General features: G+C 32.2%; 1 protein-coding gene across 3 annotated transcripts; it reads right to left on the bottom strand.

The window, feature by feature from the left end:
• Positions 1-224: 224 nt before the first annotated feature.
• On the bottom strand, positions 225-15796 carry LOC134256177 (uncharacterized). Of its 3 annotated transcripts, none has more exons than XM_062738826.1 (5): positions 15637-15796; positions 5417-5515; positions 1844-1903; positions 977-1042; positions 225-672 (listed from the first exon to the last, which is right to left on the bottom strand). In XM_062738826.1, the coding sequence occupies exons 1-5, from the start codon at positions 15658-15660 to the stop codon at positions 610-612; spliced, it is 312 nt and encodes a 103-aa protein (XP_062594810.1). In that variant the 5' UTR covers positions 15661-15796; the 3' UTR covers positions 225-609. The 3 variants fall into 3 exon arrangements, with proteins under 3 accessions (XP_062594810.1, XP_062594811.1, XP_062594809.1); XM_062738827.1 differs by lacking the exon at positions 15637-15796 and adding an exon at positions 7498-7620; XM_062738825.1 differs by lacking the exons at positions 225-672; positions 977-1042; positions 1844-1903; positions 5417-5515 and adding exons at positions 10371-10857; positions 11999-12064; positions 12196-12255; positions 13601-13699 and having other exon boundaries at positions 15637-15792.
• Positions 15797-16062: the final 266 nt, after the last annotated feature.

Here is a 16062-nt window from a genome sequence, read left to right as displayed (position 1 = left end):
ACTTTCATTTAAAAATACACTGTACCTTTAAAAGTAGGTGTTGAGCCAAATTTGGTTGAACTTGGAGTGCCTCATTCAAGTGGTGCTTAATAGGAGGCTAAAACTTCGATGAAAGAAATGAAAAGTAGACAGACAGACAGACAAACTTTCAACCTTTAACTCAGGTGAGTTTACCTGTAACTACACTACATTTCCGTAGGTAGCAATTAAACATGTGATAAAACTTTGCTTGTAAAGATTTTATTGCATAATGGTGCAAAAAAGGCAACAATGTGCAATACTGTATAATAGAAATTCATGATTCCTATTCCTTGATAAGAATGCTATCATGTATACAAAGTATAAATTAAATAATTTTTTTTCCAAAGCACCCTTTTTTGATATTTTAAAAGTACTTTGTATTTAATGCTCGAAACTCAAAATAAATTCAAATGTATCTTACCTAAACACTAAACAATGGAAATAAAAAGCCCTTCACATGGCAAAATTTCTGGTAATCATCACAGTCAAACTCAGAATTTACAGAAAAAAGTAGATAAATATCTATTACAACAATTATACATCATACAGAAGTTTGAAGAATTTTTTTATTAACATGATTTCTCAAATTTATTTTAACTCTGCTACTAATTCCTTGATTTTTCCCTCATCTGCTCCAACTACTTCAGCCACCTAAAAAAACATAAAAATATTTTCATGAAATTAATCGGAATAGTTTTAAAATTCCGTAATTACAATTTTGCATCAAATCATGCATTTTTCTTCTCTACATAGGCAAACCTTAAGACATTTTTATTATGAATCAAAACATAAACTCCAAACAAAATTTCATGTTTTTTTTCCCTTTTTTAAATGAATATCTTACTGTAAATGAATAAATATTCTCGTGATTTTATGTTAAAGAGCCATTTCGCGATAAGTTCTCACGAAAAATAAGGAATCTACAGTATATAACTATCAATAGCTCTCTACTTACCTTTTGCCCATTTTTGTAGAAGTGAAATGTTGGCATGGCTGAGATTCCACAGGCTTCAGCAGTATCCTACCATAAAAACACAACCATCATCATTATTAATTTCATTATAAAATTTCTAGATCAAGAGATAATTTCATTTACAAGAGGCCCAGGGGCCATATCGCTCACCTGAGCACATCGGCTAGGAAAAAGCACATTAGGATGATTTCACATGAGTTTCAACTTTCCTGTCTTAATTGTTCTTGAGAAGAAGATTTTTAAAGATTTGGCCTACATACTTCCTATGTAAAACTTCGATGGGCCATTTTGGCCCCACCCTACCTCCGAGGGTCATGATTTGAACAAACTTGAATCTACACTACCTGAACATGATTCCACATCAGTTTCATCTCTCCTGGCCCAGTGGTTCTTGAGAAGATTTTTAAAGATTTTGCCTATATACTTCCTTTGTAAAATTTTGATCGGCCATTTGAACAAACTTGAATCTACACTGCCTTAGGATGATTCCACATGAGTTTTATCTTTCCTGGCCCAGTGGTTCTTGAGAAGAAGATTTTTTTTAAAAATGCCATTCATTTTTCTCTAATTCATAATTATCTCCCCTTGGAAATTGGCGTGGCCCTTCATTTGAACAAACTTGAATCCCCTTTACCCAAGGATACTTTGTAGCAATTTGGTTGAAATTGGCTCAGTGGTTCTTGAGAAGAAGATGAAATGTAAAAAGTTTACGATGACAACGACAACGACGACAGACAACAGACAAATTTTGATCAAAAAAACTCATTTGAGCCTTCGGCTCAGGTGAGCTAAAAATGACACAAATTTGGTATGTGAATCTTCCATCTTTTATTTATATCAGAGACTTACAGAATTTTCATCAACATCAACCTTGACGAAATTCACGTCGGGATTGAAAGCTTCCATTTCCTGTAATAAAACAAAACACAGATTTATAGACAAAAAGGAGGACTTCATTTTACTTCAACACAAAAATATTATTACATATACATGTAGTATCATTTATAAACAGGTTTATTGACAAGATACTGTAAACCAACTTTTATTCGCGAGCGAGAAATATTCGCGAGTTTTGCGATCAACTTTGACTCGCGTATATTAATCGCCGCGAACTATTCATTTTGCTTTGTATTTGTATGGAATAAATCCCCAGTCGCGGAAAAATAATCGTCGCGGATCGATTTCAAACTGACAAATAGCGAAAAAAAGTTGACGCGAATAAAAGTTGGTTTACAGTAAGTATGTAAACCAACAGAACAGGCATGCACTCAGAACTAAAATTCTGTCAGAATAAACAGATTTTTTTGAAGGACAAGAATTGATTACATTAAATGAAAATAAAATTTTTGGTCAAAGAAATTTCATCTGGAGAGAATTCTTCTGATAAAATTGGAGGCAACAAACAATATATTTGGGGAGGGGGTCAACCTACTAGAGTATGCAGCTTTCTACATTACAAAATAAAGACTCTGAAATAACTCAAACATCACACAAAGTTCTAAGCAAAAACATATAGCAGAGAAGAAAGCAGCAAGCTAAGGCCACACTGCTTTCCTGGACAGTCGTTTTTAAATACATGTATTTATTTTCTCCCCTTAAAAATGACTAGCCAGTGACTCATCTTTAGTTAAGGTATTCCAAAATATTAGAAATCTATAGTTATGTGTAAGTCAAATATTTTTATCAATCTTACTAAAGCCAGATCTCCATTTATGCTAAATAGAGGTCTGGCTTCAGTCAGATAACTCAGATTAATATTTTTATCAGCAAAACTTTGAAATTTTTCATGTATTCTCTTGTAATATCATAATAGAATGATGAAAAAATCCGAAAAAATTAACAATTAGGTATAATTTGTGCATAGGACATGTATTACTCACATTAAAATCAATACAAAGATCAATACATTATGTAGTACATACATTCTGTACTAAATTCTAAATGCAACAGGTTTTTGATATAATTATCAGTAATGGTTTGAAAATAGCTACATGTAGCTATATAACTGTTTATTTTACCTCGTGAATTAAATTTCATTTTTAAAAATTCAAGCTCTCTAGTCAACAATGTCAAGCATTTAAATTTTTCAGACCAGTTAATTTTCATTTCTCAGACATAACTGGTCTGAAAATTAGAATCTGGTATGTATGACATTGTAGATTTCTAGTAGCGTGACCTTACCATTATTTTTTTCCAGATCAGTGACCTAAAAATATGTAGCTACTTTAGTGTGAAACACAATTGCAATGTCATCCAATACCATGAGTTAATTACTTATTCAAGCACATATGTGCTTGATTTATAATTAAACACGTACTCATTTCATTAAACACACACCGGTATTCTCTTGTCCCAGTTTTAACGCACTTTGAAATTTTTTTTCAAAGTGCGTTGCCACAAGGCTTTCAGAAGTAAACATTGATTTGTACCTACCTCTATCTTAGGCTTTCTAAAGTAAACATTGATTTGTACCTACAGTACCTCTATATTAGGCTTTCAGAAGTAAACATTGATTTGTACCTACAGTACCTCTATCTTAGGCTTTCAGAAGTAAACATTGATTTGTACCTACCTCTATCTTAGGCTTTGTTACAACGCACTTTGAAAAATTACGCACTTTGAAAAAAATTTCAAAGTGCGTTAAATTTGGGATCAAGCTAACGCACTTTGAAATTTTTTTTTTTCAAATGCGTTAATATCGACCATATTAACGCACTTTGAAAAAAAATTTAAAGATTGATCAATATTCTTACAAATAATTGGTATGATAAATAACAGACCCTGGTTGGATAACTTGTTTATGATGAAATCACTTCAGGACCTGAGATATTGACGTTTTAAATAATTGAGGTTTTGATAATATAATAGGGAAAAGGGTCTTTAAAAAAATAGTGACGATTGTTAATATCATTATTATCATTAGTTCGTTTTTTTTTTTTAAATTCTAGTCTTTAATAAGTAGATGTAAAGGGGGCACTAACAGTAAACAGCTTTAAACAACTTAGCATTTTCATAATAAAAAGGGGACAAATTGATTGTTCAAAACTATGAAAATTCTTTTTCTCTCATACGTTTTACTGTACTTAAAAATTTCTAGTTTTCATCTGTTTTAATTAACTCACATAATATTGAAAGTTTTCAACGTCATACCAGTTATGAAAAGACATGTATAAATGTTTTGAGTATAGCATAGACATTGAAACCGGGCGAAGGGCCAGGGGAGGGGGGCTAAGCCCCCCACTTATTTTGGAAAGATATATACATCATATAAGCATTGAAAATGCAGCTTACCCTTTAGGGGTTTATTGCTCCCCTCCCCCCGTTTGTTACCGACACCTATGTATTGGAAATATAAAGTTTTGGACTGAGGGTTTTTCTACCCATCTTCTCCTCTTTTCGATGGAAGTAAATCAATTCATAAGTTTTTTGTAAGATAAATAACAAATAAAATATTTCCTTATGATTGATTTTTTTTTTCAAAGTGCGTTAAGTGTCTCCATGGTAAAATATATTGATGAAGACTCTTAACGCACTTTGAAAAATTTTCAAAGTGCGTTGATTTTGTCCCAGTTTTAACGCACTTTGAAATTTTTTTTCAAAGTGCGTTGCCACAAGGCTTTCAGAAGTAAACATCGAGTTGTACCTACCTCTATCTTAGGCTTTCAGAAGTAAACATTGATTTGTACCTACCTCTCAGGCATTCAGAAGTAGACACTGATTTGTACATACCTCTATCTTAGGCTTTCAGAAGAAAACATTGATTTGTACCTACCTCTTAGGCTTTCAGAAGTAGACATTGATTTGTACCTACCTCTGTCGTAGGATTTCAGAAGTAAACATTGATTTGTACTTACCTCTTAGGCTTTCAGAAGTAGACATTGATTTGTACCTACCTCTATCTTAGGCTTTCAGAAGTAAACACTGATTTGTACCTACCTCTATCTTAGGCTTTCTAAAGTAAACATTGAGTTGTACCTACCTCTATCTTAGGCTTTCAGAAGTAAACATTGAGTTGTACCTACCTCTATCTTAGGCTTTCAGAAGTAGACATTGAGTTGTACCTACCTCTTAGGCTTTCAGAAGTAAACATTGATTTGTACCTACCTCTATCTTAGGCTTTCAGAAGTAGACATTGATTTGTACCTACCTCTATCTTAGGCTTTCAGAAGTAAACATTGAGTTGTACCTACCTCTTAGGCTTTCAGAAGTAAACATTGATTTGTACCTACCTCTATCTTAGGCTTTCAGAAGTAAACATTGATTTGTACCTACCTCTATCTTAGGCTTTCAGAAGTAAACATTGATTTGTACCTACAGTACCTCTATCTTAGGCTTTCAAAAGTAAACATCAATTTGTACCTACTTCTATCTTAATAGGTCTTCAGAAGTAACAGTAAACTGTTAATGCTGATTTGTACCTACCTCTATTATAGGAGCAATCATTTTGCATGGTCCACACCACGTGGCATAGAAATCAACCACAGTGAGTTTGCCCTCGGCAATGACAGCGTCAAACTGTGCCTGTAGAAGGGTAAACGTGAAACATTTTATGAAAGTCTGCCGATGGGCAAAACATATGGCATATAGTTCATCATATGCCATATATGAAATGTGTTCATATTGTAAAAGACTTTAAAATCATAAACTGTAATATTAGATAGATTGAATAAATTACTACATTGTAGTAATTTGTTAGCTGTAGATGTGCAGCTCACTGATATATATATAATGCATGAAGAAAAAGAATAAAACAGTCAAATCTCATTATCCCGAACTTAATGGAACTGAGAAAAAAACTTTGATTTATCCAAGGATTTGAGATATTCATGGTAATACTTTAAGAATATTAAAGGGGTTGGGACTTCAGTTCAAAACACATTGACATATATAAGGTATTCGAGATACCAATTTTAACTGTAGTACACCACAAACAGAGATGGCAGCTTAATTATACAAAAACATGCACAGTAAAAACTGTTATAGTGTCAGATCATACAACATGTTCAGCTGAGCTGGTAAAAAAGAAGTCTGCGACCATTAAATCAGCATTTAAATAGCTGCAAATAACAATTGAGAAAATAGTTATTTCCATTCTTATGTAATTTATGCATTTTGTTAGATGTTTACGCACTTGTTGCATTTTTGTAAAATGAAAAATAAGGATTGTGTTTTAGAGTTACTCTTATGTTATTATCGTTTGCAGCTAACTGTAAAGTTTCACGTTACGCCACGATCTAGTTGACAGCTGCACTCAAGGTAAATAGTACACGCCTCCTAACAGCAAGCTTTACTACTGGAACTTTCTTCTTATCCCTGATTGGTTGCTCGTGCAACAGACTATTTCCGTGTCAATGTTGATAATTTGGGTTGACCAATCACGTGAATTGTTTACTCTGGATGCATCTGACGAAAAAGATCGTGACGTAACGTGAAACTTTACAGTTAGCTGCAAACACTAGTAAAATCAAAAGCCTTCAGTCCTTCAATGATTCAATCTCATAAATACTTTTAAAAATGTTTTACTCAATTAACTGCCTCAAAAACTGGTCCATTTCACAAAACATTTGCATTAGAATGTTCCTTTTTTAAAGTACCGTACTACTAAGTATTCAACTGTCTAGTCATCCTTATCTGAGATTCCTCTGACTCTAACCCCTGCTTTTTTATATTGTGACATGTGCACGTGACACAATATAAAAAATAGGGGCTCTCAGAATTCTCAGATTATAGTCTTCCATTTCTCAAGCCTGAAAAAAACTGGGTGAGGATTTTGCGAAAAAAAGGTATTTACGGAAGTCATTTTTTCTTCATATACATGACTAGGACCCTCCCTACTAGTTTTACGGGCCTGGTTGGGGGTGTTTCCAAGGTCATTTTATTGTTAATTTCACTTTTGAATTTGATATTGACAAAGTTTTCTGTAAATCCCATGAGGCACGATGGGTAGCCTGTATCCCAATTCTTGACACCCCCAGATCCATCCCATTGTTTTCAGGAAATTGTGGAGAATGATAGATTAGAGACAGACTTTTGCAGCCTTAAATTTCAAAGCCCCCCCCCCCCTCCCAGATATTTTCAAAAATATAAAGTTTCCACACTTTTTTTGCATACTTCATGCAATAATGAATTAATAATAAAAATTAAAAACTTTTCCTTCTTCTCTTGTTTTGTCCTTTTCAACCAAAATTTGTGAAACATTTATATTATTTTAATTATCTAAAAAATTTCAAAACCTGAAACCATGAGGAATAACTGTTGTAAAATTATGTTTACATTTGCCAAATTTTCTATTATAAATACGAAAGCTGAATTCCAGTTACCGAAAAAAAATTGATATATTTCGAAATGTCACGCGCTACCTACTGGTCAACACAGGGGCGAAATACCCGTAATATGACCCGCCCTTATTCTTGGCAACAGCAGAACAAGAATTGGCATTAATGATTCAGAAAATAACAATTAAAGAAAGACGTCTCTTATATTATAAAAGATAGTTTTCTTACCTTATTTGCTAAAAGTCTAACCATCTTGACAACTGGAACACACCTTAAACAACAGGACTTGATATATTTCTAAAAATTCTAAGAAACACTACAATATGCGTCGGTGCGCAGTGCAAGAATTCTACTTCCGTGTTTAAGAGATTGAGACTACCTTTTTTTTTAAAATCTTCTACTAAGCTGAATTGCGGCATTTAAATCATGTTCGTGATAGAATGCTTGACTTATGGACCTCTCGGAAAGGTGTGAATATAAAAGTGTACTTTTAATGTATAGTTCTTGGCTCCAAGTTTTTCTAAACCAAAAAATGTACATGTATATTTTTGTTCACGTTTTGGAGATTAACTTTCAATTAAAACGGAGTAAAGACCCACTCGTATTCCAAAATTTTGTTCAAAATGATCCCGTTTATCATCTTTAGTTTGTATATGTTATTTCATATATAGGCAAATAATTTCAGTCGTTGTGAGATTTTTTGTAAATTGTAGAGATTTTATAAAAGTACATGTATATGTTAATGTTAGATGAAATATCAAAGAAATATTGCTATAATATAGTAATTGAGATTTGATTTTTTAAATCCGTGTTTTTCACATTTATGTATTTCGCCCAAATATCCTTTCATCCCCCGGCCTTCCATGAAGCCTGGGGGTGGGATTGAACCCACCAAATAAGAGCAATCTTTTTAAAATAAGAGAAATCTTTTTAAAAATTTCACTCTTTATTCCTCGATATCAGACAGTCGAACTGTTGAATAATTGTATAAGCATCAAATCATCTACCAGAATTATTAAATTCATTACCCTTGGCCTTGGGGCAGGTTTCTGGTGATCGCTGCATTTCATTTCCGGAAATATGCATAGCATTTCCGACATTTTTTTATTTCATTTCCGACATTTTTTGTTTTCATTTCCGACATAATTTTGTTTTCATTTCCGGAATTTACCTGTGCGGTAATTCAATGTTTTCTTAAGTGAAAAATGGAATTTTAAAAGTATTTATTACAAAATATTGATGAAAAATTAAATTTAAAAAAAAAACATCAACACATTTAAGCATACTTGAGCAATAAGTCTAGATAAAAGAGTTCAATGAGCATAAACTTTTTCACCACATCTAATATGCATTAAATTAAATGTCAGTGACAGCACCACACTTATGTACAAGTCATTGATAGATTTACAAAACTCAGATATTGTATTTCAATGATTTATTTATGATTTTTTCTTTAAATTTATCATAAGTAAAGTCTTAAGATCTCTTACTAAAAGTACTACATATGTTTTTGAAAAATGTCGGAAATGAAAACAAAAAAATGTCGGAAATGAAAAATAAAAAATGTCGGAAATGAAAAGTTGATAATTACCAAAAATTCCGGAAATGAAATGCAGCCCTGGTGATAATACATGTAAAAGGAAAGCAATTGATTCTTTGAAAACCTCGACTTCTGGGTATTTTACAGTTAAACTAAGTGCATGGTTTGTTTACCGAGTCAGATTGCTTCTTCCCCAAGACTAATAGGTACATGTATTATGTTTGTTTCCTCTAACCCGACCGACCAATTAAATTTGCACACAGGTGGATTTTTTCTGCCAGATCTGTCTATGAATATTCAACTGTATTTTTGAAACATTGGAAATGTAATACTTTTTAAATATACTAAATTTATACAGGATACAATAACGAAAGTTTTAACAATGGAAAACATTCACAATTCATACAAACATTTACAGCGTTATATTATACTCAGGTGACTGTCCAGGCCCTTGGACCTTTTGTTAATCATTGTATATATAGTAAATTGATCTTGACCATGTGCCTTCACCTTTCCTTTAGAACACCTTTCAAGTACTGTTGAGCCAAAGTTGCTCACCCAAAAAATACTTAAAAAGAGGCTAAAATGTGGAGGTTAGAGTTAACAGCAGACAGACAAACTTTCAACCTTTAAGGTAGGATTCTTCTCACATTTCTTGTATTTAAAAATTAATGAAATTTTCACAGAATCAAGAGGACAATATCACTAAGTAATGCAATCAGTGATATTAAATTTGACCGTTTAATATTAGAGGCAAGGTCAGGTCAAGGTCATTACCATTTTCCTGGACATTAAGAATAAAAAAAAAATACCGTTTCCAATCATGCGATCCCTACTTGTAATTTGAAAGATTGAATATTTTTCTATTTGCATTAAAAAAATTACTTTTCTTAAATTTTTAGGATTTATTAGTTATTTTTATATGCTTCCTCCATTTAACTTTTTCCAATTTTCACATATAGTAAAGTTGTCACATAAAAGTACAAAATGATACAAAAACTAAGTTTTGATCGTTTACTAAGAGAGAAATAACACTTTTTACGGATTTTTGGCTCAAATCTGTACTTAGATTTGAAGCATTTAAAAGCCAACATAGTTCTAGTATATTAGAATCTTATTTATTTGATATATTTTGAAACTTTAGTCCCTTTTTATTAATTTAACTTACATTTGAAAATTTCGTCTAGTCTTTGATTGCAACTTACATTTGAAAATTTCGTCTAGTCTTTGATTGCGTAAAAATTATAACTAAATTCAATGTTCTATAATAATTTTGAGAGGCAGAAAAGGAGATATTTTCATACGCAAACATTCCGCCAAAAATATAGTCTCTGTTAGTTTTCACACGCAGTTTTCCTTTTCTATTTAAAGTCGTAGAAAGAAAAATATGGTCTTTTAAATCTCTTACATCTAAATATGTAATACATATCAACAAATGTACTTTGAATATTCCATCTAATCAGAAACCAGAGAAAAAATCCTACCTTAACTCTGGTGAGTTTGCCTGTAACTACACTGCAAGTATTTCTGTAGGTAGCAAATATTAAAACATATGACAAAATTTTGATTGTAAAGATTTTATTGCATAATGATGCAAAAAAGGCCACAATGTGCAATACTGTATAATAGAAATTCATGATTATCAATACCTTGATAAAAATGTTATCATGTACAATATGTATAAATTACTTTTTTTCTCTAAAATATCCTTTTTGGATGTCTTCAAAGTACTTTGTATTTAATGTATACTCTTAGCTGGTAAAATTTTTCATAGTATGAAACAATTGCATAATGTTATTCAAATTGAAACGAAAAATTAATTCAAATGTATCCTACCTAATTATAAACACTTAACAATGGAAACAAAATGCCCTTCTGGTACATTCATCACAGTCAAACTCAGAATTTACAGAAAAGGTAGATAAATATCTATTACAACAATTATACATCATAAAGAAATTTTTTACTAACATGATTTCTCAAATTTATTTAAGCTTTTCTACTAATTCCTTAATTTTTCCCTCATCTGCTCCAACTACTTCATCCAGCTAAAAAAAAGATACAACAAATAAATTAATTTGATATAAAGACATTAATGGAAACCGCTTTAAAATTATTTTAAAGAAACATTCCATAATTACAATTATGCATCAAATCATGCATTTTTCTTCTCTGGGCAAAGAAACTTTTTTATATGAATATCTAAGAATACGATACTCTAAATTCCTAATTAGAGGAATTTATTACCGCATAATTTTGCGAGAAGCATCAATCTCGAAATAAGATAACTTGCTTTTGTTTTAATGTTGCTGAAACCCTACTCCTACAAGTAAGAGCCTCAGTTAACGTCCCTACGCTCCTTATCTACGTTGGACTCTTACCCGGTACATCCGAAGGCCATTTTCTAACGAGCTCGTTCCGCCTGAGATTTTGGGCGGAACATACTATGCGTGAAATAAAATGTTAACAAGTAATTTACAGGTACCTACATATTTGCATGGGGTATGAAAGTCACAAGAAATCATAAAATCCATTTTATTCAGCATGCATTATTATATATTTATGAAAATTGTCATTATTCCAATTTCTCACCAGAAGTATTATATATTTATGAAAATTGTCATTATTCCAATTTCTCACCAGAAGTACTTTCGATTTGACTTCACATTAATTTTATGGATTGCAAGTCAGAAACCGAAATTTTCATTGCATTAAATTAGTTTCGTTTTGTCAAATTTTCTGCATTCCATTCCCGATTTAAATAGAAGACTTGTTTCAATTTCTGCTTCGATTTTAAAAATAATGGATTTATTGCTAATATGCGAGATTATAACAGTGTTTTATGTGCAAATTTTGTCGTAAATAGTGAGTATTATATTATTTCAAGCCATTTGTTAATATACAAAGTCTTCTTCTTTAATTAAATAATTTATTTCCACTTGGGGTTTCAGCGGCGAGAATTTTTACAATGGATGCTAGAGGTTACACGGCGCCAAGTCAAAAGTATCTCGCAGTGAACCTCTAGCATGCTGGAGTAGCTGAAACCCATGTTAATTCTCTTGATCAACCGCCTTTTTGCGAATTCATATTCTCTTGATGTTAAAGAGCCATTTCGCGATAAGTACTCACAAAAAATAAGGAATCTATAGTATATTATTTATATTATCGTATCAATTGCTCTCTACTAACCTTTTGCCCACTCTTGTAGAAGTGAAACGTTGGCATGGCTGAGATTCCACAGGCTTCAGCAGTATCCTACCATAAAAACACAACCCTCATCATTATTAATTTCATTATAAAATTTCTAGATCAAGAGATAATTTCATCAAAAATTACACAAATTTGGTATGTGAATCTTCCATCTTTCATTTATATCAGAGACTTACAGAATTTTCATCAACATCAACCTTGACGAAATTCACGTCGGGATTGGCAGCTTCCATTTCCTGTAATAAAACAACAACACAGATTTATAGACAAAGTAGGAGGACTTCATTTTACTTCAACACAAAAATATTATTACATATAGTATCATTTATAAAACAGATTTATTGACAAGCATGTAAACCAATAGAACAGGCCTGTATTTGGAACTAAATTTCTCTCAGAATAGATACATTTTTTGGAAGGCCAAGAATTGATTACATTAAATGAAAATAAAATTTTTGGTCGAAGAAATTTTATCAAGAGAGAATTCTTTTGATAAAATTGGAGGCAACAAACAATATATTTGGGGAGGGGGTCAACCTATGCAATCTTTCTACATTACAAAATAAAATTAATTTAAACATGTTAAAAAAGAACAAAGACTTTCTGAAATAACTCAACTCAAACATCACACAGAGTTCTAAGCAAAATCATAATACATGTATTTATTTTCTCCCCTCAAAAATGACCAGCCAGTGACTCATCTTTCAATGACCTGGGAATTCCAAAATATTAGAAATCCATGGTTATGTGCAAGTCAAATATTTTTATCAATTTGACTCAAGCCAGATCTCTATTTATGCTAAATAGAGGTCTGGCTCTAGTCAGATTGATATTTTTATCAGCAAAACTTTGAAATGTTTCATGTATTCTCTTATAAGATGATGAAAAAATGTGAAAAAATTTAACAATGGGTATAATTTTTTGCATAGTACATATGTTACTCACATTTAAATCAATATGAAAATCAATACATTATGTACATACATCCTCTACTACTAGTTCTCAATGAAACAGGTTTTTGATATAATTATCAGTAATGTTTTAAAAGCTAGCTATATCTTGCTCTTATCATGAGCTGTGTTTTGTTACCTTGAGAATTAAATTTAATTTTTAAAAATTCAAGATCTCTAGTCAACAATGTCAAGCATTTAACATTTTCAGACCAGTTATATTTTCATTTCTCAGAAATTACTGGTCTGAAAATCAGAATCTGGTATGTATGACATTGTAGATCTCTTACAGCGTAACCTTACCATTACTTTTTCCAGATCAGTGACCTAAAGATATGTAGCTCATTTAATGTGAAACACAATTGGAATACCATCAAATACTATGTTAATTACTTATTCAAGCAAATTTGTGCATGATTTATTATTTAACAAAGACTCATTTATTAGACAAACACCAGTATTCTCTTGAGTTAAGCTTTCCGAAGTAAACATCGATTTGTACCTACCGTTATTTAAGGCTTTCAGAACTAAACATTGATTTGTACCTACCTCTTAGGCTTTCAGAAGTAAACATTGATTTGTATCTACCTCTATCTTAGGCTTTCAGAAGTAGACATTGATTTGTACCTACCTCTATTTTAGGAGCAATCATTCTGCATGGTCCACACCACGTGGCATAGAAATCAACCACGGTGAGTTTGCCCTCGGCAATGACAGCGTCAAACTGTGCCTGTGGAAGTATAAATGTGAAATATTTCATGAAAGTCTGCGGATGGGTAAAACATATGGCATATACTACATGTAATATATGTCATATGCCATAACATGAAATATGTTATAAAGATATTGTAAAATCCTTTTCAATCATAAACTGTAATATTATATAAATTAAATACTGCATACAGGGAAATTTTGGTCCCTATTTTATTTTGGCCCCTTTCCCCCATCCTCCTTTGGGTGAACATAAAACAGGACAGTTTCAATGAATATGGTATAATTTCTTAAACAAAACTATGACTAGGCGAATTTGATAAAACGGGACAAAATTGTTTTCAAGCGTATTGTAACCCTGTATACAGTAAATCAATGTACATCTGCAGCTCACTGATATGCATGAAAGAAAAAATAATACAGTGAAACCTCATTATATCAAACACAATAGGACAGAGAAAATCTTCCGAAATATCCAAGGATTGAAGACATCCATGGTAATGCACATAAAGAATAAGGGCCGGGTTAACTTCAATTCAAAATACGTGGACATATCCATGGTATCTGAGATACTAAAGTTCAGCTGTAGTACAAACAAACAGAGATAGCAGTTTAACATTACACAAAAACATGCACAGTTATAGTGCCCACAATAAATACTCAGCTGAGCTGGTAAAATAACAATCTAGGACCATTAAATCAGCATTAATCGTTGCAAATAACAATTGAGAAGATAGTTATTTCCATTATTATGTAACTAATGCATTTTGTTAAATCTTTATGTCTATTGTTGCACAAAATATAAAGTTGTGTTTTAGAGTCGCTCTGACTATTGATTATGATATATTACAATCAAAAGCCTTCCAAATCAGATCATGAATACATTTAAATCATTATCAGTTATCTGGCTCAAAAAATCAGTCATTAGCCAATCAAAATACGCTTCACAAAACATTTGCATTTATTCAGAAGGTTGATGGTTCCTTTTTTGAAGTATGGAAGTAATATATAACTCTCTAGTCATCCTAATATGAGATTCCTCCGACTCTAACCCCTGCATTTTATATTGTCATTTGTGACATGTGCACAACACAAAAGCAGGGGTTAGACTTAGAGTCAGAGGATTCACCGATTATATTAATCTATTTCCCAAATCTGAAACCTTTTTCCTGAGGGGTGGGGATTTTGTGAGGAAAAAGTATTTACTGAAGTCAATTTTTATTAATATACATGACCATGACACTCCTGACTAGTTTTTGGGGTCTGTGTTCCCTGTGGGTGGGGTGGGGTGGGGTGTTTCTGATGTCATTTACTGTTATTTTCACATGTGAACTTAAAGTTTTCTGTTAATCCCATGGGTGGTCTTTATCCCAACTCTTGACACCCACAGTAGATCCGTCCCATTGTTTTCAGAAAATTGTAGAGAATGGCAGAGAAACCTTTTTGCAGCCTTCATTTAATTCTAAGCTTCCCCTCCCTTCCAGCATTTTTTTAAATTAAAATTTCCACTTGAATATTTTGCATATTTTGTGCAATTTATAATCATCTTTTTTCCTTTTCAGTCTTTTCCCAAATAATGAAATATTTGTGGAATTATGTATACGTATTATCTAAAAAGTTTCAAAACCTATTCAACTTTACACTTACAGGAATATTGGGGAACTTCTGTTACATATGCCAAGTATTCTATTGTAAATCTAAATGTTTGTGCTGAATTCCAATTACCGAAAAATAAAATATATTTCGAAATGTCACGCACTACCCACTGGTCAACACCTGAACACTAGCCTAGTGTTGTTCTTCTGTTGTCAAGAGGAAACCGGCGTCGGGTATTGACTAGGGCGAAATACTTGTACCCGGCGCCGGTTTCCTCTTGACAACAGAAGACTTGGCATTAAGAAAATAACAATTAACGTTAATAGTCTCTTCTTATACTATGAAAGATTGTTTTCTTACCTTATCTTCTAAAATTTTAACCATCTTGACAACTTATTAAACGGGTAAGGAACACACCTTAAACAACAGGACCTATGATATTGCAAAATTTCTAAGAAACACTACAATGTGCGTGGTGCGCGCTGTAAGAATCCCACTTCCGGGGACTAGGTAGAACGGAAACAATCAAAGTACTAAAAGTACTTGAACATTTTCTTCCTAGATGTTGCCCACGGCGATAATTTTCATTTGATCATTAAGATTAAAGAATGCTGGATGTCAACAAATTCATCATTAGATATAATTTAATTTTTTTGGATATGCTATCTTAAGAAGTCAACTCTTATAATACATGCATGGCAGGTACGTAGCATCGTTTTTGAAAGTGGGCCGGGGGCCAACCAGAGAAAAAAAAATTTTACTGACCTGTAAAAGTTGACAAGCAAA

Source organism: Saccostrea cucullata, unplaced genomic scaffold, assembly GCF_032062105.1.
Source record: "Saccostrea cucullata isolate Sc308-1 unplaced genomic scaffold, CSIRO_AGI_Scuc_v1 ctg204, whole genome shotgun sequence".
Taxonomy (NCBI): domain Eukaryota; kingdom Metazoa; phylum Mollusca; class Bivalvia; order Ostreida; family Ostreidae; genus Saccostrea; species Saccostrea cuccullata.
The sequence above is the reverse complement of the archived record's forward strand: the minus strand, read 5'-3'. Positions and strand labels throughout refer to the sequence as shown.